The sequence below is a fragment of the Phaseolus vulgaris genome, chromosome 6 (genome assembly GCF_000499845.2).
Source record: "Phaseolus vulgaris cultivar G19833 chromosome 6, P. vulgaris v2.0, whole genome shotgun sequence".
NCBI lineage: Eukaryota > Viridiplantae > Streptophyta > Magnoliopsida > Fabales > Fabaceae > Phaseolus > Phaseolus vulgaris.
The window spans coordinates 26,339,264-26,363,768 of NC_023754.2; the positions used below are offsets into that span (position 1 = coordinate 26,339,264).

General features: G+C 31.4%; 3 protein-coding genes across 7 annotated transcripts; 1 reads left to right on the forward strand and 2 right to left on the reverse strand.

Annotated features, from left to right (window-relative positions):
* On the forward strand, nt 1-2,069 carry LOC137832328 (histidine-containing phosphotransfer protein 1). Its single transcript, XM_068640429.1, has 7 exons — nt 1-260; nt 431-517; nt 666-796; nt 1,116-1,184; nt 1,422-1,493; nt 1,653-1,725; nt 1,818-2,069. The coding sequence occupies exons 2-7, from the start codon at nt 458-460 to the stop codon at nt 1,878-1,880; spliced, it is 468 nt and encodes a 155-aa protein (XP_068496530.1). The 5' UTR covers nt 1-260; nt 431-457; the 3' UTR covers nt 1,881-2,069.
* Nucleotides 2,070-3,191: 1,122 nt separating this feature from the next.
* On the reverse strand, nt 3,192-11,644 carry LOC137832324 (nucleoside hydrolase 3-like). 4 transcript variants are annotated; one of them, XM_068640422.1, is made up of 13 exons: nt 11,309-11,644; nt 10,428-10,613; nt 9,871-10,050; nt 9,531-9,641; nt 8,926-9,261; nt 8,202-8,387; nt 7,810-8,097; nt 7,573-7,698; nt 5,720-5,917; nt 5,385-5,638; nt 5,007-5,208; nt 3,947-4,252; nt 3,192-3,585 (listed from the first exon to the last, which is right to left on the reverse strand). In XM_068640422.1, exons 2-13 carry the CDS (start codon nt 10,578-10,580, stop codon nt 3,292-3,294), a joined length of 2,634 nt encoding a protein of 877 aa, XP_068496523.1. In that variant the 5' UTR covers nt 10,581-10,613; nt 11,309-11,644; the 3' UTR covers nt 3,192-3,291. The 4 variants fall into 4 exon arrangements, with proteins under 4 accessions (XP_068496523.1, XP_068496525.1, XP_068496524.1 ...); XM_068640424.1 differs by having other exon boundaries at nt 5,007-5,145; nt 11,309-11,642; XM_068640423.1 differs by lacking the exon at nt 11,309-11,644 and adding an exon at nt 10,852-10,977.
* Nucleotides 11,645-16,259: 4,615 nt separating this feature from the next.
* LOC137832329 (LEC14B homolog) lies at nt 16,260-22,715 on the reverse strand. Of its 2 annotated transcripts, none has more exons than XM_068640430.1 (10): nt 22,482-22,715; nt 21,643-22,038; nt 21,363-21,482; nt 20,908-20,985; nt 20,120-20,293; nt 19,691-19,768; nt 17,954-18,129; nt 17,210-17,365; nt 16,834-16,894; nt 16,260-16,751 (listed from the first exon to the last, which is right to left on the reverse strand). In XM_068640430.1, the coding sequence occupies exons 2-10, from the start codon at nt 22,021-22,023 to the stop codon at nt 16,530-16,532; spliced, it is 1,446 nt and encodes a 481-aa protein (XP_068496531.1). In that variant the 5' UTR covers nt 22,024-22,038; nt 22,482-22,715; the 3' UTR covers nt 16,260-16,529. The 2 variants fall into 2 exon arrangements, with proteins under 2 accessions (XP_068496531.1, XP_068496532.1); XM_068640431.1 differs by having other exon boundaries at nt 22,370-22,485.
* Nucleotides 22,716-24,505: the final 1,790 nt, after the last annotated feature.

The window sequence follows — 24,505 nt, forward strand, 5'->3', positions numbered from 1 at the left end:
ATTTGAGTGTGGAGAAGAGAGAGAAAGAGTAATATGGAAGGAAATGTTAGGAATGAATGAATGGTATAAATAAGAGAGAGAGAGAGAAAGAGGAAGTGGGGTCCCAAATGGTGCAGAGCAAAGAAAGCAAAGGGAAAGAGAAGAGAAGAGAAGAGAAAGGAGAAGAATAAAAACCCTTTCTCCCGGGGCCATCCAGTGTATAGAGCAGACACCAACACCCAAACCTTCAAATATTTTGCTCTCTCTCTCTCTCTTTCAAGGTATACTCTCTCCCCTTCATTTCATTTCTCACACTCTTTCATTCACCAATAATAAATAAATAAATACAAATATTAGCTCACTCACTCATTCACTGATTCTTTTGTAACACAACATAATATAACATAACAACCACCACTGTCTTTCTGTTTTCTGCTGTGTTGTGTGACAGACAACAGAGGAGCGCGCCCAATAAACCATGGACGTGGGTCAGATGCAGAGACAGTGGATCGACTACACCAAACCCCTTTTCGTCGAGGTAGCCCCTCCACTCCACACACACACCCTCTTGGTCTTTGTCTTCTTTTATTCCCTTTCCAGCCTTTTTAAATTGCTAGTAGTAGATCTGTTGTTGGGTTGCTTTCAATTTTTGATTTTTTTTGTTTTTTTTTTTATGGTGAGAGAAGGGGTTCTTGGATGGTCAGTTTCTGCAACTTCTGCAGCTTCAAGACGAGAACAACCCTGACTTTGTCGTCGAAGTCGTCTCTCTCTTCTTCGAAGATTCTGAAAGGCTTCTCAAAGATCTCACCTTTGCACTGTCAGTACCATTTCCTTCCATGCCCAATTTTATTTTAATAAACCAGAGTTAAAAATGGACCATGCATTTAAATAAAACAACTTCCTGAGGTTTGTAATTTTTTGAGTTACGTTTTATTTTATTATTATAAATTAATGGGTTGGATTTCATGCTGTCACCTTTTGTTACCGCGGGAAATCTACACTTGGTTGTGAAAGCTTTGATTGGATGAATGTTTGAGAAACTTACTGCAATGTTGTGTGTTAGTATTGTTTTATGTCAAGTGATGAATTTGGAAAAGTGCTTGATCTTCCATGTTCTTGGGGCTTTTCCTGTGCAGAGATCAGAATGGCGTTGACTTCAAAAAAGTTGATGCTCATGTTCACCAGTTAAAGGGTAGCAGTTCAAGGTATGGGGTTTTATTAAAAGCCAACCAAAAATGTAAAATACCATGCAATCCGAATAAGTTGGACTTTTTGTGCCACTAACCTGTGTTGGTTTGGGTCTGTACTTCCAATGCTTTTGAAACGTTGAGTTTTATTCTTTAAAACTCAGGATAAGTTAAGCTTAATAGGAGAAACCAGTTGCTATGCTATGCTGTCTTGGTTTGCTGAGGCAAATTTGTTTTTGTTTGTCTGGTCCACAGCATAGGTGCACAAAGGGTGAAAAATGCCTGCATTGCTTTCCGCAACTTCTGTGAGGAGCAGAACACTGATGCGTGAGTTGTTAATTTTCAGAAAGTTGTTTACTAGTTTTGGCGTCTTGAAGGATAAGTGCACAAGATGAATGAATAAGCTACTCGGGCTTTTTAAGTGCTCAAGTGTGCTAGTTTGGCTGATTTCATGGTCTGATCATGGAAAGTTTCTGATTACCGCAGGTGCCTCAGATGTCTGCAACAAGTGAAGCAAGAGTACTGCCTTGTGAAGAATAAACTTGAAACACTGTTCAGGGTATTAACTAGATTAAAAACTTATAACTGAATATCATTCTATTTACATTCTGGATTTGTAATTTATATTTCTTTTATGGATTCTTGATGCAGATTGAGCAACAGATTGTGGCAGCTGGAGGGTCAATCCCTACGGAACTGAGTTTCAGTGGGTGACTGGGTGGTTTGTAGAGAGATTCTTGTATACTGATTCTCTTTGTTAAATTATTATCCTTTATCTTAAGTCCATGGTGAATGTATGGTTTTTTGTTTCCATTCAATGTACCTTTTTCCTCACCAAAAAGCTCCTCATAATTTGTAATCTCTTGCATGCTTTAATGAAGGATGATAGCACCATTAAATGAACTTTGCCTATTGTATTTCTATGAAGAACAAGAAAGAAAATCAGTGGTGAGAGCACAACGCAGTCCTTTGAACACCAGCTATACTCTAGATAGATGCCTTTGAACACCAGCTATACTCTAGATAGATGCCTTTGAACACCAGCTTACTCTAGATGCCTTTGAACACCAGCTATACTCTAGATGCCTTTGAACAAAACGCAATCCTTTGAACATATATGAATAATAACTGCAAGAATGATGCCTGAATAATACCTTAATTGTACAAGTTTATTTCGCACTTTATATTTCTCTCCACTTGTTACCAGTTCTTTCTATTTCGAGATGTAAACTATCATTGGATTTACACAAAATTTCACTCTCAACAAAATGTTTGGCCATGGAGAATGATTCATGATTCTTTATTTACCTGAAGTGAGATGGGGTGAACTGGGGACGGTAATGGCATCAAATAGCAGTATTTAGGGTGAAAGAATATAAGACAGTTGTCACCCCTTGGCTGAAAGAGTGTAGGGGTATAACTTATAAGCCAATGGAGTTGCAATGTCACTTTATTTTGGAATAAGAAACTGGCAAGGACGGCAAAAAAAGTATTAAAAATTGGTGTGGAAGATAAGAGAATCTTGAGGAGATATGATTCCTTAGAAGTCAAATCATGATGTAGTGGCGTAAATCACAAAAGGAAATGAATGCAATGTCCATTTTTGTCTACTCCTTAGTGGAGTAAATCACAAAAGGAAATGAATGCCCAACATGACCATAGGCCATATTACCAAACAAAATCGTTTTTTAAATTTGATGTTGATATTCTTAGGATGCCTATCCGCAAGCTTAGACATGCTAACCCGACAGCGGTGTCAACTCACCATTGTCACTCTCATGCACATGCACTCAAGATTTTTCCTCGTTTCTGTTGATTGGTACAACGAAACATGGCAAATAAATAACCATAACCTACCTACATACCCGCCATATTTTTATTTTTATTCTGCTAGAGACAACTGCTACTGATGATTTATAGAATCTTTAAACTTTCAATATTATACTCGTGTTTGAGACATGCAATTTTTAAATCTATTATGTATTGTAGTAAACTGTTTAATCTAAAGGGTAATTACAAGATGATAGCCAAAATCAGAATCAAGCACACAACAAAACTACAGTGTATAGAATAAAAAAACATGTTCTTCTTTTAACAGGGAAAACATGTTCTACTCTAGCTTTTATCATGAGGAATGTGGACGACTCCATTTCCTTCTCTGATCTTCAAAGCTTCCTACCTTAGCCGATTGGTTCCAGTCACCAAGCCTGTTTGCATACATCTCATGATAAGCCTTGGCATTCACATGGCTTAAAATTCTGACTAATTTTCCATCTTCCTCATCCACCACCATTTCTCCATCGATGGACACATCTCCTTGGGCCAAGACTTTAACCGGCTTCACCTCAAATTCTTCACTTAGATTTGAATGGTTGTCAGCTATGACAACAGCACCAAGAATTTCTCCTAAGAATGTATCCTACATTGTAAACACAAACCGTTAGTAGCAGAAACAATACAGAAAACCAAACAGTAATATTAACATAGTATCATATGATATAGAGATTAAACTCAATATACTAAGGAATAGTGTATATATTGACTGTAATTTTCTTAATGCTGTGATTCAATTTCAAATTGACATTAACGACGAAATATTTAGTGTGATTTGTTGTTGATAGTGTGAAATTTTTTGCTATACCTTGTATAAAGATTAAATGCAATCTATAGAGTAAACAATAATTGTTCTGTAAAGGGTTATTCGTTCACAAATTGAATTGTGTGAAAAGTGTGTAGACTTTTAAAATAGCTTCCTTAAAAGTCATACATTGAAGTTATACCATATGCTGATATCTGTGGTGGCTTTGCTTCAGACGTTGTAGCCTTAATAGAACACGCTTGGAAAACACAACTTCAGGTGTCTGTTCAATCCTACGCAACCAACATAAAATGTGTGAAAACGAACTTACTTTATGTTGGACACTGAGGGGAATGAGTGTGATGTTAACTTCCGATTGAAACACTATTTTGGCTGCTAAAGGATCTAAGAACATATTAAATTCTGCATATCGGTTGGAAGGAACAGAAAATACATTTCCTTTGTCATAGACGTTGTTGTTGATGTGTCCTCCCACTACATAAACCTCCTGAAACATAGAAAATTGCTGTGTTATGTCATTACTGCAAATTATAATATTGTAGCTACAATTTTGCCTTAACATGACAGAATGCTAAGCAAAGTAAAGTTAAAATAGTCAATTTTAGGATTTACTTAGGACTAAAATCTCTGTTTCATCAGAATGACATCAAAATCCACTTTTCAAAGACTACTCTTACATATGTTTTAGTTATCCAGTGTTCTTGTTTGTTTTCATAAAATTACAGCTTAAGTATATCCACGAGCCTTTAATTTGACTTATGCGAAGTAAGTTATTTTTTTTTTAAATCAGGTAAATTTGCTTTATTGATTGGTTTTCTTCTATTTAAAACTGTTAAATTCTCATTTTCAAACTAAAGCTTAATAAGTTAAATGAACTAAATTATTTTAAAGACTTTCTACTTAAAGTCTACCAACTAAAATAAATAAATTTCATCAAAAAAATATAAATTAAAACTTCCCCATCCAAGCCCTAATATCACAATGCATAAAATCCGTCAAACTTGATATAAATTTCTCTAAGGCTGTTACTTAAAAAAAGTAAAATTATTTCGTATATCAACTCCATCACAAATTCAAAAACTAGCTAGAAGACAAATGATAAAGAAATCAAAATTTCTAAAATTTAACAATAAAAAAGGTTTAGTTTACTACAATTATGAAGAGGCTGAAATCATGCACAACTTAAATTAAAAAGACTAAATTACTATTATTTTCTGAGATGATTGTAAAATATAAGTTACCTGAATTCTTGAGCTAATGTTTTTCTGTGATACAACCTTTGCCAAAGTAGTCAAGGGTCCATTGGTTAATACTGTAATTTTAGATCCAGGTTCCATTGTTTGCAATACAGACTCCCAAATTTCCATAGCCAATGGTTGTCTGAAATTAAGGTGATCAGTATCTTGAGGAGCCTCAAACTCCATAGAATTTATAGGTGTATACCTAATCAGGCACATATCAAATTGTTAGTGTACATTCTGTGTAACCTTTTCAATTTTCCACTGATCATGCAGATGCTTGTACTTTCTTAGCATATCTAATTCATTCTTCCTTGTAATTAGCATGAAGGTTTGAGAATTTGTTATGCATGAGAATGCTGATAACATAAACAGAAGCACCTTTTGGGACTACGTGGGAAATCACGAGCAAGTCCATAAAGAGTGTCAGAGTCCAAAAGTCCACCATTGCCATGGGGAATGGCTTTAGCATAGTTGCAATCTCCAATAAGTGGGAAAAGTGGGTCTGATTCATTCATTGCAAAAACTTCACCTAGACCAACTGGGATATCATCACGACCCATCATATGTAGTAAGTCATAAATCACATCTATTGTTGCAGCATTTGTCCACCCAGTTGGGCTCACAATTATTGCCTGAAACCAAAACCATATGTCACTTTACATGTCTTTTTAATTCAGCTCTGCAAAAAATTAATGGAATAGCAATTAATGTACCTTAAGATTTAGAACTTCAACATCAACTTTGAGGAGGTAGAATAGAGCAAGAAAATCTCCTACACTCATGTCCATATCAAACACAACAGGTTTCCCCAGTGTTTTGTTTTCAAAATTTGGCATGTAAGTTACTTCTTTGTAGTAAGGAAACTGTGTAGTGAAGTTGAACCTCCCAGCATTTTGTGGTTGCTTTAAAACCTGCAAACCACCATAATCAAAGCAAAATTCAGATATTGTAAACTAAAGTGATGAGGGCTTTTAAGAGTTGTCAAATAGAACATGAAAGGTTCAAAATTCTGATAATGTCAACTACAAATAATAAAATGTAAACTAAATTACTGTCATAATAATTGATTTTTCAATTACTGATTATTATTGCACTTTATCCTTTAAAGTATATATATAGCCAGATCTTATTTTATGGATCCAACAATATAAATTCGTTAGTGATTTATTTTACACAAAAATTAAAATTAGTAACTGTGACAGAAGAAAATCTCTAACAATATCTATAACATTCAATTAAGCTATAATTTGTGATGGATTTTATGACAAATATTTTCTATTGCTATAAAGTTCGTTATATATGTAGTCACATAATTGATAAATATATTTTAATAACGAAGTTTGGGATGAATACTATAAATTATTGACTCTTCTTTTTCAACATAAAGAATATTACGAATTTAATTTTATTATTATGAAAGATTTTTCGTCCATTACCAAATTTTCGTTATGAAATCTATCACATTATAAATTATGTGTAATAAAACTTCTCGTAAAGAATGGTATCCCTCACAAAAATAATGGAGATTTTACTAACTTTAATAAATTGTTAACATTTTTTATTAAAAAAATACAATTTAAATTATTTATCAAGATCCAAGAACAAATTATTGAAAAAAGTTATTGTGACTTGTAATTAAACTTTGATAAGTTTGAATTTGAATTATTCAAAATGAAGAACTTATGTTACCTTTTCTACTATATTAAGTATTTATGAAAATACATGTGCATGATGACATGTAGTATAACATGTGTAATATACAGTAGTTAAGTATTAATGATTGGAAACTTAAGAAATGGACCTTCAACCATATATATATATATATATATATATATATATATATATATATATATATATATATATATATATATATATATATATATATATATATATATATGTATGTATGTATGTATGTTGTTATCATCATTAATTATTTAAACTATATTGTTTTTATTAATATAATTAATCATAATAATAATAATTTTTATAGAAGTAATAAAAAATAATTAATGTTTTGTTTTCTATATATGCATGTCATAGGTTTTCATTATTCTCATAATAATTTCACAATTTCACAACTAAATATTGGTACTTATAATGTATCTCATGTTAACTTTCTTAAGTTCTTTTTTTTTTCTTAAAAATATATATGACCCTTTTAGTTTATACCAAATTAAAAATGGCTATTATGTTTAAATGGTTTCCCTAACATAGTCATGCCAATACGATATTAAGAAATGGAGCATGTACTATTATGATCAAGTCCTTTTCCTAAGCTAATTTCTTAATGATATTATTAAAATCATTGTCTAAATTCAATATGATTATATTTAATACGAAAGTAAATATCAATTATTTTATTATATAGAAAGATAGTAAATATTTCATAATTGAATAAAAACATCATTAATAAATATTAATATTAAAAGTGTCTACAATAACTAAATAATGAATTTAAATAAATATTTGGGCATAATACAAAGTTATTTTTTAATTAGTGTATTCTAACACACAAATCCTTCACTGAGTTATTAAAAAGGTTAAAGTAAAATAAAAGCAAACTTACATTTAAGAAGCTTTTAAAATATTCTTTGTCAAGTGGACTCCTAACATCTTGGTTAGGCTTTGCTTTAGTGGCAATAAGTACCTTCACTGAGTTTGCACCATCCACCTCATCAGATGTATAACCATCCTATATATATATATGCCACATTTTGTAATGAATAAACACAAGCATTTTGCTGTATGCATGGTTAAGTATTTGCATAATCTCAAAGTTGAAACCAAAGATAAAAGCAAGTACCTGACATCTACCTTTCCCATTCTTCACAAAGCAAAATTGATCTCTAAGCCCTTGTTGAACATGACCACTATGCACCCCACCTTTCTTTAGATTGAATTTAGGTACTTTCAGGCCATCAAAGAATGGATTGGAGCCATCACATATTCCAAATGGTTTGTTTGAAGTTATTACAGTTATGTTTTTGTACTCCATCTCAGCAAATTCATTTTTGCTTTCATGTTTCTTATTGGAGTTTCTCATGCTTGAGATTGCTACACCAGATGCGAAAGAGTCCCACATAAAATAACTCTGTTAACAATGAGTCATTATCAGTATAAGAAAAATGTGTGTTTAATAAGAAACATTATAGGCACATATTATATATGCAAGCATTGTTTATTGAGATGTTATACCGTGTAAAATTGGTTGTCAGGCCATGTATCACGAGCCATTTTAGCCATTTTCAAGGACTTGAAACAGTATTGTGCCTCGTATGTGTCTTGACTTTTCTCAAATTCATTAAAGAATTCTTCAGTGATGGGGATTGTGTTTGTTGCATCAAGAGGGACAAGGGTAACAGGTATACCAGAATGAATAACCTAAAACAACATTTTTTTGTCAAAATCAAATCATATTTATGAATTTAACTTTACATATATATAAATCTAGACCTTGAAAAGACATGATGCTGAAATTATTACTGTTGGCATCAAGGGATAGTTAAAAAATGATAACCATTGTTAACTTGACAATGACATTTATTCAAAATAACATGAACCTTGAAAAGGCTTAATACTTAGTTGAGGTGGAGAGAAAACTAAACAATGATGACTATTACTTACTTAACAATGACATTTGTTCAGAATGTATTTAAATAATTTTATGGTCTAATATAGCATGAGAACAATTTGTAAATCATATAATGCAAATATTTATCGCACAAATCATTAAGATAAAACTATAATTCAAATTGAAGAAAAACATACACTATAATTAAGAACTACATATAAGTTTTGTGAATAATATAAATAAATAAAACATCAATGCCACTAACAGATGTTTGAGGGCCCTGTGATGATAACTAACACACTTCAACTTATTAATAATTAATAATTCTCCACATAGTTTGAGACCGACCTGATATGCTGCAAAAGGGTCACCAAATATATTGAACTCTGCATAAGGATTAGCTTCATAATTTGTGAACAAATTGCCACGGTCACCACATTCCCTAGGAACACAGGAAGAGGAAGCATTTTGAGGGCAACAACCAGTTGGGTTTCTTGACCTTACACCACCACCCATGATGTAAATATGCTCCACATTTTTCTTCAAGCGTGGATTATTCATAAGAAAAATAGCAATGTTTGTTTGCACCCCTATCACAATCAAAGTTATGGGACCTGCAGATATTTTTTCAATCAGCACTTGCTGTGCAGTTGGTTGTTGTAAGGGAGTATATTTTCTTCTCCCCTAATTCCAGGATGGAATCAACAAGAAAATGAGTATTAGTATATAGATTACAAAATATTTGAACAAATGAATCACTTTACTTTTTCAATGTAATTCTAAGCACTTTCAAAGGAAAGTTGCTAAAGCACCAGCAGTATGGTGAAGCACGATTGAAATTCATTATTAAAGGAGAATGTTGGAGAGTTTAGTACTTGTTTTTTCTATTATGGTAAGGAGTGATTATATACTATAAGTACGTAGCATGTTGTAATTAACAATGTATATTTTACCTGTGGAAGGAAAGCTTTTCGTATGCCATAATTAGTATCAATATCTAAGTGCCCTCTTCGACCCATAGGAATGGCTTGCCTGTATCTGCAACCTCCTGTTGTTGTCATTCCCTAATTCAATGAAATTTCATTTGATCTAACATTTCAATCATGAACATGAATATGAATATGATGTTTTATAAAACTTAAATGTGGTTTCATGAGTACTTTTGGTGTTATTCACCAATCAAAATCAGAGTTTTACCTTAGTGACACAGATTATAAATATTTAAGTTTTGTCTTATCATGTGTTTCTAGGTATTTGGAGGCGTATAAAAAGAAAAGAAAAGGTCACACCTACCTGTTCTATAATTGAAAGATATCCACCTACATTTGGGAGAATGGTACCATTTGGGAGTATTCCACCCTCTCCTCCCATTCCAACTGCAATGTCATCTCTTCCCATCATGTAAAGTATGTCATAAACTTGATTTACAGCATGTCCGGCATTGGTCCAAGCATTTGCATTAATTGTGATTCCCTATAGTTACATGTATGGAGACTTAAACCATCACAAAGTTCCAAAATCCAAAATGGTAAAATAATGCTCAAAATGGTGCATGACATTATCATCCTTTCAATCATGCCAAATATGCAATGTCATCTTCATAAGATCAAATTTAGCTAGCTTTACAGCACATGAAAACAAATAGAATACCACTTATGGCTTATCCAGTAAAAAGGAAAAAGTACACACTTTTTACTATAACAGATCCTTTTGCTAAAAAATAAAAATGATTTCAACCAAGGAGTAAATTATCCAACTTAGTCAATCAAAGCAATGACAGTATAACAAAATTAAGAAAAAAAATAAAGGCAATACACCATATGTTGCTTAATCTGCTCTGGTGTACTAACCTCCAATTGAAACTCTGATCTATTGAGCTTCAAAAGGTAGAGCAGAGCAAATACATCATCAGTATCAACATCTGTATCCAAAAGAATTCGACGATGTTGGCCCTCCACAGTAGTTGCCAACATAATCAATACCACAGCTACACAAAACTTCATTGGAAACCTTCTCTCTCTTCTTAACCAAGAATTCTGTTACATACAAAATATGCAGTACAGAATGTCAAATAGTCAAAAGTAGTTCTCATCAACATAAAGTAACATGTAAAGAAGAGAGAATTCAATATTGTGTGGAGGAAGTGAAAGGCACGTAAATAAATTACAAGGAGGTAGAAGTAGAAGCAGCTTAAGTAATAGGCTTGTTAGAAAAGTAAAAATGAAAAAATTTAATTTAGATGTTCATGGCTTTGTAGTGCATAAAATAGCATACATGCAATATTAATCAATTCTGACAATCCACAGAGAAGAGAAGGATAAAGAAGATGCAGAAAGAGAATAACTTAATTATGAAAAATAACTAAAGGCTAAAAGAGTATAGTATAGTAGGATTGGGGGTGACTCATGATCTTACTTGTGGTTAACTTTAAAGATCTGTTATTCCATTTCTTTGATGAATAACATCGTTACAAGTGTACTTGTTGCTGTTTGGTCTACACCATAGAACAAGGACGACAATAAAAATAATAAAAACATTTTTTTTTAAATTGTGTTGTTTTTTACCTTTTGATTAATCTTGTTGGATTAAGCTAGGGAATGATTTTGACTTACTGATAAAAAAAACAGAAAAGACAAACAAAATAAACAGTGAGAAATGAAAAAAGTAACAGTATAACATAAATATAGATAAGAAAAGAGGATGATGAGAACATGAGGCAGATAGCAGTTACCAAGGCATGTACAGATGCAACTTTGGTGCTGTAAAGGTGGATACAGAGAGGTTGTTTTCTGCTACAATAACAGGTGCTGTGATCTCTGGTGGCGGCTTAAAGATAGAGAGTTCCATGATTTTGAGTAAAGGAAAACAGAGAATGGACTTGGTTATTGTTGGAGAATAATTTACTCAGTGTTGAAGAATAATTCAGAGAATGTGGATATGTTAAGTTAGTATGTATGTTTTGGTGTGGAGAAAAGAGTGTTCCTCAGTGTAGTTGACAGAGAGAGAGAAAGAGAAAAAGTAAAAAAATTTAGTTGAGAAGAGATAATCCATTGGAGCGTGCTGCTGCAGAAATTATCAAGTGATGTTGTATTAATTTTTATATGTAAGTAATTAATTAATTTTGTTTTATAAATTATAAAAATTTAATATCTTGAGATCATTGACAAATCATCATTGATATATTATCTATTTTGGAGTAGATACACAATATTTGAAAAATGTTAAAACCTAAACTGAAAATTGACTCTGTATTGAACATCATTTATAAAATTTCGACATATACTAAATAATACAAATCTAAAAAAAAGTTGTGTTGAATCTAATCATAGTGCAATAACTATATTCCTATTGAGCGACTATAAAATGAGGGTATAATATATAGTTTTAAAAATGAAATTGTGTATATTAATGTGGATGACTTTTCCGAAAGAGGAAATGTGTATAATTTTTCAAGTGAAAAAAGAAAAAGAAAAGAAGTGTCTTTATAATTTGGTCAAAAAGTGAAGTATTTTTATAGATGCAATGGGGCACAGCCACTAATTAGCATATTCTCGCCACTACATATACAATTTTCACACAACATCTTTTCTCTGCTCCACCTAAATTCTACTTAGTTAGCTTTTAGAGTCTATTATTTTAAAAAAAAAACATTTTCTACTAGAATAAGCATATTCAAGTTTTTTAAGTGTTTGTCTAATTTATTTATTGTAAAAGTATGTAATTTTTTGTGTTTTAATAAATGATTTGCTTAAAATAAATAATTGATTTACTTAAAAAAAAATATTTTAAGTTGAATCGAAGTGGCTCATTCAAAAGTAGATGCGCACACAACTTCAATGTTGACTTGGAATCTTCACCTCATCTATATATTTCAGGTTAATCCTCCAAAGAAGGAAAACTCAAAAGTTGTGACATTTTTTAAGCGTTTCATTTGTTAGTTTTGTCTTTATTAAAACTTTTCTTCTTATTTTTAGCAAAATTCTGCTTGTATATTTTTTAATTTTCTTTAAACACGAGAGTTCATGATTAATCTAAAGAACTCCGGTTTTTTTTTTTACGAATTTTATAGTCTGTTGACTGAATAAGTAAAATGAAGTTAAATTATAATATATAAATAAATATAGATCTCATATTACAATTTACAGACTAGTTATGTGAGATTAAATTATAATTAAAGTTTATTTTTTAATATGATATAAGAGTAGATTTTACGATATTTATTAAATATATTATATTATTTATTATTCATAAATATATAATTTCATGTTTTATGAAAGTATCTATTAGAGATTATGTAGTCCAGACACTGACATGGATACTGAGATAGGTATAATTTCTAAAATCTAGAATGCGGGAACACACCGATCTATATATTATATAATTATGAATTATATAAATTGACAATAAAGATTATGTGCACAAGTATGTTTCAATTTTTTTTTACCAGATGTTTCTCATGACTAGTTCAAAATGATTTGTTCCTTATTTTTGTAATCATAATAAAAGTTTATACAATAAATTTGAGTTTTTAGAAAATTAATGTATTTATCCTTTTTAAAATTACATAAGAATCGTGCTAGAATTCTCATAAATCTAACAAATATTTTTTTAATTAAACACTTCACCGATACGTGTCTTACAAGTGTTATACGAATGTCGGTGTCCGACACGGACACACCATTTAAAAGAAGTGTTCGAACTTCATATATTAGAGATCTTACATAATTACAAGTAAGATTAAATCAAGTAACATCTTACAGACTGATTTTATAATACTAAATTAAATTAAAATAAAAATACACGTTTTAATATAAAAACATATTAATTTTATTTACTGTTTAACAAACATTGAACTCATCTACTCATAATAACATTTTATGGATGGATATTTAATCCATCTATTTAAAATTTATTTTATTTACTTTACTTGTACACAAAAATTCTTTTTCTAGTTTTTCTTCTTAGAGAATTTGTTTTCTACAAAACCTGCCACAGGTTTTTTACTCATTTGACAATCATGAATTGAATATTTTGATTAATTGATTTAGAAAAAGAAAAGATAGAAATTGTAAAAGTAGAAAAATAAAGATGTTAGAAACTACTTTGGGTAATTTATGCAGCAAAAGATGTTATGCTTTTTTCGACAAATGGCTCTCTTTAGTTTGGGCTTTCGTCCTTCATCAAACTCTCACAAACTTTGGACACGTGAAAGTGTATAAACATTCATCTTTTCTTCTTCTTTTTTTTCATGGATTTTTTCACTTTAGAGATAATCCTTTCTAAAATAGTAAGATCCATTGAAAGAATCAACTTTCCTTCTTTTTTTTTCTTTCAATAAATGTCCTTTCATATGTTCAAAATTAAGATCAAAATTTAAGAACAAGATTATCCCCCAAAAAATGAATAATTTTTTTCTTGGTGTTGCTAAATATCCAAAAGTTAATGATAAAGTCTTTTACAGAAACAAAAATGGCTTAGGATGAAAAGATTGATTTGTGTATCATCTTATGTTGTTTCTTATTTTTCATGATTCATGAAGCTCCCTTCATCCAATGAGCCTTTCTTTTCATCAGTTTAATCGATGAGGTGTTGAATGTACGGGCACCACACTCCTTCACCCAATATTCTATAAAAATCATAATTGCACAACACAACAGAGAGGTTAAAGTTAATCTGAAGGAAGCACTCCTAAAAAAATCATGAACCTGAATGCACACGAGCTTTTAATAAGGATGACACATATATATCTCTTGTGATCCACTTTAGGATGCAAATAAAACTCAACCCTTCATATATAATCATGTTAATTATTATAAAGATTCGTTTTTGGTGCACTCATAATATAAGCCAGTGTTCAAACTCATTTTCAAAATTGACATAAAAAGTCATATCTAACCACCAATAGCATGCTATGATGTTGCAGTTATTGATGAGCTGAAATTATTAGTCTTAAACTTTGGATAACTTTTTTGAGCAGATAATCCTTATTTAGGCTAAGGCATACTTATGAATTACTTCAGTAGTCAAAGATGACACTTTGGAAACAATGAATACGTGTCATTGTTAATTAAGGTCAATTGTCAGGATTTGCTGCCTTGGAATCCCAGCAGAAAGTGAGACCCATTACATATTTTAGAAAAAAAAAGTAAGCCCAATATGATTAGTGATAAAAACATTAATTATCATATATATATATATATATATATATTATTGTATCATTGGTATAAATGATCCAGTGTCATTTCAGTGACATGACCGAATATTCTATTGGTTATGTGGTCGAATAGTCTATGGATGATATAGTTGAATTCAATTGTTAGGAAACCAACGATTAATTTTATGTAAGGTGCAATTAGTTTTATTTAAGGTATGAACTCTTACTTTAATATCGAGATTAGCTTTGCGGCCTATCCTAATACAAGTCAAACTAGTGACTCATTATGATCTTATAAATATATACTACATTCAAGATAAAAGTACACATCATTAAATAGTATTTATTGTTTCTACCTATCTTATAAGAAATCTTAACTTAGACATCAAAATACCTTTTGTAGATACTTTATTTTTATCATCTGAGACCGAATCGTGTGTAACAAAAGAGACTAAGCACATTTAATAGGAGACTATACATATTTAGCAGGATAAAGATGACGTTTCACGTGTATTATATATTTAAAACTCAAATATTGTTATATTATTGATTGAGGATAACCAATAGGAAATCATGTAATTTTTCTAGCACTATATTCTCATTCAAGCAAACCGATATTTTGTTGAATGCGATTGTTTTCTTTGATAAAATTGCAGCGGATTCTGAAAGTCTAAACAAAAATGTTTCATGTTCATGTATACAATGCATAATGGACCCAAAAGAATTTATTTTTTGCCATCTTCATTCTTTTCAAAACAAATGTTTTGCATGCTTGTTTCTGCCCTCTTTAGCTCTTCCCTTCTATCTCTGATTTTGACTCCAATCATTATCTCTTTTATCAGATCCTACCTTGTCGACAGTAGCAGGTTAATGACTATATTTATCCTATTAGTTTTTGAAACAGAGTAGCTTCACTTTTGTTTTCTAATATTTTTGGTTCTCTCAACTAACTTCTACAATTCCTTTTTATAGGCGTTTTGGTTGTTCTTGAAGTTAGAAACCTGTTGGTATTTTGGATTCTTGGCCTTCCAAGTTACTTGCTTTTTCTTGAATTTAAAGGGAATTCAAGGGAAGGGGAGTCCATTTATGCCAGAATCTTGTAGATAATAAGAGTTGGTTGAATAAAAAACATGTTTTATTGATTATGTAGTTGAATTGGATATATATATATACATATAACATCGAAGGATAAAACATGTATGAAGTGTTGTTTAGTTAAGGAAAGAGAAAATAACGGAAATAATTTTGTATATTTAGTGTAAAAGAGAAAAAAAAATACATTATATTACTTCTCTTATTGTTACTCTTCTTTCTCATTATCTCTTTTCTATTTCTTTTCAACTAAATACCTTTAATTCCTATTTTATTTTCATCTATCTTTAGGGGCATATTTTTATCTCCTCTCTACCAAACAAAAACAAAGATGTTTTCTCCTTCCTTGAATCTATAGGAAAATTATGTTTCCCTTCTGTGTTCATCTTGTATAAAAATTTCACCCTTCGAAATTAAAAAATGTAAGAGAAACTGATAAGGGTAAAGTTAGGAAGATATAATAGCCCAGTAACGATTTGGGACTCGTTTAATACATTAGGGGACAACATTATACAATAACTAAGCCTACATGTTCATCCCTGATAGACTTGCAAAACTTGAAGAAGGTATAAAAACTTAACAAATTTTTGGGACCCTTTCTAAAACTGTAGGAGAATAGAGAAAGAAGAGCGAAGACACATAACTTCCATATGGTTAACAAAATATATCATGGATCCAAAGAGACACAATGTACAAAGAGCATGAACTATAGATAAAGCAAATTTCTCCGACGAATTCGGCCTGCTCTTTTACTTGGAGCAGCACTGGCTTCAACACTCCCAGTGCCTTCATCCCTCCCAGAAAATTCCCACCTAACAATGTCACCATCCCAAGCTGAAGAGATCATCATTGGATAAAAGGGGTGCCAACTACAATCTCGTACAGGTGCTTCATGATGATCAAGTTTTGCAACTTGTGCACCACTTACCTAAAAAATATAAAATTATTAAGTCAAATCTTCATACAAATGCAGTTAACTTTTGATAAAATATCTGAGAAATTTCTTTTACCAGGTCATATATATATACAGAGGAATCACTAGACCCGGTATAAATGTACTTTTGACCAGTGCTGCAACAAGAAATGCATAGTGTCATTCACATTCTTAAAAAAACAAAGGAAGGACAAGAGAGAACATGGAACAACATCATCAACACAGCCACATCCTAGCCACTCCGTGAAACATATTCCAGTTTCTGAAGTAACAGCCATTGATTTGGATCATTACTATAAAATATATAGCTTTTTTTGACATGGAAACAACATATACAAAACATCAAGCGATTTCAGCACCTAATTATGTTGGATAAGTTAGAATCTTATATCAAGTTAAAGAGCAACAGCAACGGTGCACCAAAGTAAGAAAGTTCCAAAAGTACAAGTTACCTGTATGAAGGAGAGAAATAACAGCGCACTAAAGTACGCAACACCGAGTGACCCTTATATGTTGCCAGTGACTGATCATGAGGATGCTTTAGATTTCTTGCGTATTCAGGATAGTCCATCCACCGATAGTCCCACTCATCATCTCCAAGACCCAGACTGTTGGTTTAAGAAAAAACAAAATTCTTAAATACACATCACAGACTATAAGTAGAAAAAATAAAAGGGAGTCACATTTTTTGGGTTTTCTTCAACCAAAGTGGCCCCAACATAAAATATCATTCCAGATCAACATTCATAACAAGTAGTGGTGAGTATATGCGTACAGACTTAATCATATGGAAGAAGAGTTTGGCTTTACAATTATCAATAACTAAGATGAATAACAATTGAAAGAGTAAGTTCCATTCATGCAGCATCAATAAACTACAGAATTCTCAGTCCAATTGTTCACATCGCAGTTCAGAACCAGAATAACATTTACAAGGGGTTTAGCAATAGAATCAATCAGACTCAATGTAACTTCCAAGCTCAATTAATACTATATGTTTTTGTAGATCTGATTTTTCAAATTACTATTATCTTTTTTCTTTTTAGATCTTATTTTTCAAATTACTGTCAGTTTTTTTGTCTCTGTATTCTTTCTTCTTTCTACTTCAAAGCAATTCAGGTTACAGAGAGAAGCTATAAAATTCATTGGCATAACTCTGAATATACGTAACAAAGTGAGGGATAACAAAGTTTTACTTTATAGCATTAGAAGACATCTTCCTTATATCCCATAATTTGGTAGTTTGATCTTTTCCGTTCGAAACTAAATACCGACCATCCCCACGGCTATCAATGAATGTAATGCCTTCTAAATGTCCCATTAAGATACCAGCTGGTTGTCCTTTGGTGACAAAGCAACGCCTGTCCCATACCTGCACAACGTCACAACAGCCATGAATATTGAAAATTATTAATAGTGCAATGAGCAACAACTTGAGAGTTAACATTAAATCTTCAAGTCATTAGTTATGAGCCAGGTCCAAGCTTCAAAGAACGCTGTCCTTGTGCTTGCACCTTGATATGCAACTGCATTCATAAATATATACTTATTTTATATATAATGTGATTATAGAAAGCTCGTTCCTTAGTATGCAGCATCAACCAAAGATACCCATTTCTTGCAAAGCTTGGCTATAAACAACAACCAACAAGTAGCATAAATATTGTCCAACTATTGGGCTCTCTATATTGTCAAACTGTTTCTTGTCTTTGACAGCGTATCCATTCATCTAGACCTAACCAGTTACCACATTAAATGTTGGTAAACATGTTCCTCTTTTTGGCAATTAAATAATATGACTAAAATAAATATACTAATAGCCACATCTCAACTAACATCACAAGCAATAGAAATCCTACGATTTTTTCCCAAAATCACCCATATAAAAACTTCTAAGCGTTTGAAGAATACTCTTACAAGCACGAAGGCTTAAGAACGTCAGACAGCACTTTGAGGAAAGATGAACTTGCAGAATTTGATTAATTTCAAAGAAAAAATAAATACATTCCAAAGCCTAACCTTGGAAAACACCAATGTATTTTGCACCACTACATTGTGAAGAAAAAAATTTCAAGAAACCCTTAATCTTGGAGAACACCTAAATCCTCGTTCATTTTACACCTTCGGGAAAGTTAATTTATTTTATAGTAAAAGGTCCTTCCCCATATTAAATTTCTCTCGGAAACATTTAAAAATAAATAAATTGATATTAAAACATTAAATTCCCCATAGTAAACACATACATGTCATGTCAGTCTTCGAGATAGTTGAAATAGGTCCGGAAGAAGAAACAGAAGAATTAAATTCAGATATCCCATGACATGAATTAAATTAATATTTAAGAGTAAAATTACTACACATTTATATATAGTGTTGCTCTGCTACAGACTACTCCGTTGATATCTTCAGTTCTTCATGATTACAAAAAACACACTTGGTTTTAGTAAAGATGAAACAACAAAACCTATATCCTCAGCTTAAAAATAAACTAAAGCTAATTGCATTGCCATCTACTAAGATCAAATTAAATCAACTACACTTTCCCCATAACAGTCTAAGGGTCTGTTTTGACAATTTTTTCCATGAAGACTTCTAGGAGAGGAAACAAGAAAAAAATGAAATTGACTTCTCCATAAGTTAAAATTAACTTGTGCACAAGCTTAGTAGAAACTCTCATAGCTTCTCCAAAAAAAAAAATTACTTTTTCATAAACTAATTTTAACTAATGCGAAAGTCAATTTTACTTCATAAAGGTCCTTGTGGAGACACTAGTCCAAACCACTCCTGATAATGGCTCTAATGGTGTGATCAGTACTATAAACTTAACTCACTAATAATGGAATAAAGACATGCTGTAAACAAAAATATCACTGCAAACAAAGAAATCAGCAGAATTATCAAATTCATTTTAACCAAAAAAATATGAATATTACCTTGCAGAAACTATCATCACTTCCAGAATATATTAGATGGCCAGATTCGTCAGCAAAGCAGACAGTGTTAACATCAGACTGCAACAAGAAAAAGACACATCAGATATGATCCACCTTCCCTGCTCACAGATAAAGATCCACCTTGATTCACTATATTACTATGATAGTAAATTCTACAAAGATGAAAGAACAGGCAGAGAAGATTCTCGGGCTCAAAATTTGGTTGCCTTCCCAAAATCCCCAACTTTATTCCAAAATGAACCATGACTGAATTTTGACTGGTTCAGGAAAAAATATCTTAATTTAGTGTCAGTTATTATTCAGATTTTAAGCAATCAGCCAACTTTTAATCACTATCCTCATATATTTCAAGTTTTTTATTTAATTACTCAAAGTTAGCAACTAGTCATACCAAATAGTGTATAATACCTGGTGAGCAGGAATTCTAAGGCTAAGCTTATCTGCTGCAAGATCATATACACATATTGAGCTGTCACTAGTTCCAGCCACAAGCTCTTGCCCATCCGTTGAAAACTTGACAGAGAAAATTCCAAATTCATCATCATCTTCATCGGAAGAGAAATTTAATCCATGGTGAATTTCCTGCAATAGTAGCAAGGTTCCCAAATGTAAAGCAAACAATTATTTAATGTGAGTGCATATAGACAGATGCATATATACATTTACTGGTGGAAAAAAAGCACTCATTGCCTGGATTTTAATTGAAAGAAGATAGAGAATAAAAGTTGGAAAGAAAATGAGAAAAATAAAAGCAGTCATAATAAGCAGTGAAATATAAACCAAGATAGGGTATTTTCTTTATTGTCGTTACAGATATAAAAAAATATTTTAGGTTGGAAGTTTAATGCATAAGCATAAGAACAAATCTGTGTATGCTACATAATATCAACAATAAATAAAAGATTGGTTGCATCTTTAACAAAGAACATTACAATTTTTTGCATCTTATAACAAGCCTTTCTTTATTGTACAGAGTTGACTTGCTTAGAATAAGGAGACAAATTATTGCATTAGCCACTGATTGATCTTACAAGAATAACACAGAATACAGTTAATGAAAATAATATAATTTTCACACAACTAGGAAAATAACTGTAAATGTAAACATTTGCTTACCACTCTACAACATTAGAAATCTATAAAAACTATATTTGACTGGCTATAATGAATGAGAGTGAACAAAGTTCAGTACATACTGTAATGTTTGCTATTGACTCTGTTGCTGCAGATCCAACAGTAACAATATGGATAATTGGTGACATACTGGCATAAACCTGCAATAATTAATTAAAAATTTCCAAATGTGAGCAGCAAGAAGTTAAAAGAAACAAAGAGGTTAACCGCTCAGGCTTATAAGAAAGGTGTTCGCCTTCACAAGCCATGGTCAAAATTAGAATTTGGATTCTCTGTTGGTTTTTTTCGTATTGTCCCTCTACCGTGTCTTCAAGTTACATTAATTTTGATATTTTAAATACATTAAAAGTATTTTTAATATATCGAATTCATTGTAATTTGGAGGCACAACAGAAGGAGAGTACCAAAAGACCAGTAAAGAATCTGGACTCTCAAAAGTGGTAGTATATAATATCAAATCCTTAATCCTAGTAATATTCATGAACACTGCCTTCATTGGCAATCAACTCAAACTTACAAGAAAGTGTTTATCTGGTGAGAGAGATGTATCAGTAATTGTCCACCGTAAGTTTCTAGCAGAGATGTCCTTTTTAACTTTCCAGCCCCTATCAACATCATAGACCCGGATGTGGCTTCCCTGTTTTATTGCAAAGCACAAACAACTACAAATGAAGATCTAGTGACCCTTTTGTACTGGTACAAAACTCTTCAATTTAACAGAATCATCTTCATCTTCAAACATAATTTAAACATACAATCACATTAATTACAATGATAATGATAATGAAAATAATAACCTGGAATCCAGCAATAAAAAGAGAACCGTCATCAGAAAACTGTGAAACATAGGCACGGCTTTTCATCCTATCCACAATCCAAGGACCTTTGGTAGGCAAATAGCGGCTTAACACATGACATCCATCAGCTGATGAAAATCTCCCTCTTCCAGAAAAATTACCTTCTCTACCAACTAACATTCTCACAGTAGATGCAGGTAACCTCATCCTACCAGGAACAGCCCGGCCCAAAAGGTCATGGGGACTTGACCTAAGTTTTGTGAGCTGTGCAATTTCATGATCAAGATGATTATCCCTTTCTCCAGCTATTCCACCCGCAGAAGATTCATTACTGGCACCACCATCACTACAAGTACTCTTATTTTTGTTCAACCGACTCATAATTCTCTATATATCCTGAAAAAAGTATCAAGTCCAGTAAGAAAACCAGAGTCATAGAAATTTTTAGCCACAAATGCACAACAACAAACGGAGAATCCTATAATTTTCAACATTCAATGCCAAAGAGAACCCCTTTCAGTCTCACACAGTGAAGAAGCAAATCAAATGAAATGAAATAAACTAAAAACAAGATGTTGCTCAGAACCAAAAGTTTTTCGTTTGCGGTCCTTTTTGGTGGATGCAGCAAAAGGGTAGGTGTGAAATGAGGAGAAAAAATTAATTGAACAAAAAGAAAGGAACTTTAGTCCAATTACGATAATTCAAAGGAAAACGAATATCTGGGTACCAATATGCAACTCGATTGAGCATCAGTGCACAGCAGCGAAAGATCAAACAGTTGAAGTGAAAATTGAAATATAAATAAATTCACAAAGGGATTATTAAAGATTGAAGGTAACCTCTGATTTGAACAAGAAGTGAAGTCTTGAATTGAATCACTTGCTTTCTTGGATTTTGGTGTTACAGTGTGTGAGTGATGTAATTTGGGAAGAATGAATATTAAATATTGAAAAATTAAAAATGTCAAAGGTCCTTAATTTCCTTGGCTTTGCTTGGTTTCTTCTAAAAAATTGCTATCTGCACACGTAAGGTACACACAGAAGGTGATACAGACTCCCAGGTCTCAAGCTCTCAAGCTCTAACTTAAATTAACATTAAAAATAATCAATAATTTTCTTATTCAAAATTAAAATTAAAAATCACATTAAAAATATATTAAAAATAGAATAAAAAAAAATGACAGTTGTTAAATTTTTTAATCTTCGTGAAATACCTTTTATCTTTCTAAAAACACCATTTTTATTTATTCGGAACTTTACATAATTGTAGTAATTATTTTATCTGTAGTGAAAGATAACATTGTAGTAAAAAGTAGTTGCATTTTAAAAAAAACAAATTCATATATATTTTTCATCATTAATGAAAATCTAAATTTTATTTCATTTATTTTTATAAATAAAAAAACTAGAGATACCTTTTAGAATTAAAAAAAAACAAATATTATTTAATTTTAAAAATTATTTTAAAGAAATTCGTATGTACAGCTTTGAGTGAGTAAGTATAAATAAATAAAAATATACACAAAAATCCACCGATAGTTATTTAAATAACAATTAAAATACAACTTTCATAAAAAAGTCACTTTTCCTAATTCAACATAGAATAATGCTCAAATGAAATACTTCACCAACTTCTACACCAGATTTTGTTCATGAATCTTCACAACATCAACAAACACTTATTCGTCCTTTTCACTAGAAATATAGAAATATGTGTTCTCGAATGGGTGTTGGAATCTAAAGAACTATTATTTTTGCTTATATCTTTCGTCGGTTACTACCACTTTAAGTTTTATGTTTCGCCTTCCTCCTCTTGGTCGCCTGATTTCACAGGCAGGCATGGTACTTGCAGAAGGTACTCCAACACTCAAGTCAGTTAGGGTGTCGGCATTCGGGTGTCAGAGTACTGTAGATAATGATGTACATGTTCTTAGAGTTTGTGTTATTTATATTACCTTAATGGACCTTTGTTAGTGGGTCGAATTAAGGGGTTGGTTCATGTTTAGGGTTGTGTTAAACAACCATTAATTGTTGATTAACCTTGCTGATTTGGTCAACCTTGACTCGTCGTCATGAGTCGGTCGGTCACATGTCGTCAAGTGACCTTCTCATTTTGATTGATTGGTTAAATGGTCGAGTTCCTGACCGACTCGTTGCGGTTGATTCGATCGTCCGGATCCGAGTACAATATGCATTAAAAAAAACCTCTTGTTCAAATAAAATTCCTTTTTAAATATGATAAGTAGATTTCAAAGTACGCCAAGTTCCTTAAATAATTATGCACACATCAAATAAAAGTGTTAAGATCTAAACATTTTCATCATTCCTTTCACTATAGGCCATTTTTTTAGAAATTTGCTGAAGATATTTACGAAAAATTTATTGTATGTGATTTATCTTTTTATACATATTTAGAAACGCCATTTTGTTTCTACAATTAAGAATTTTTCTTAAATGAAATATTATGCATTACTGAATAATCAAATTATTATTATGCATTTACTAAAGTATATATTTCCAAATCATTGTCGTACAAAAGGAAAATATTTTAATTATCACATAATATACACTTTTCTTGTGTATTTGGTAAAATTGATAACCTTCTTTTATTTTGTTTTCCTTTTTATACTACTTCCATTATTCTTTTATTTATTATTTTTAAAGAGCTTCTTTATTTTAATTTTAAATATGTAAAGATAAAGGAATAATAGTATGGAAATATCAAATTATTAAATCAGAGGAATAAAATATTACTAAAAATACTTTAAGTAAATATTAATATGAATGGTTTTTCTTAATTTGTATGCTCTACAATTTTTAGTACAATAACGTGGAGTAATAGTGAACCTCAATCTAAATCTAAT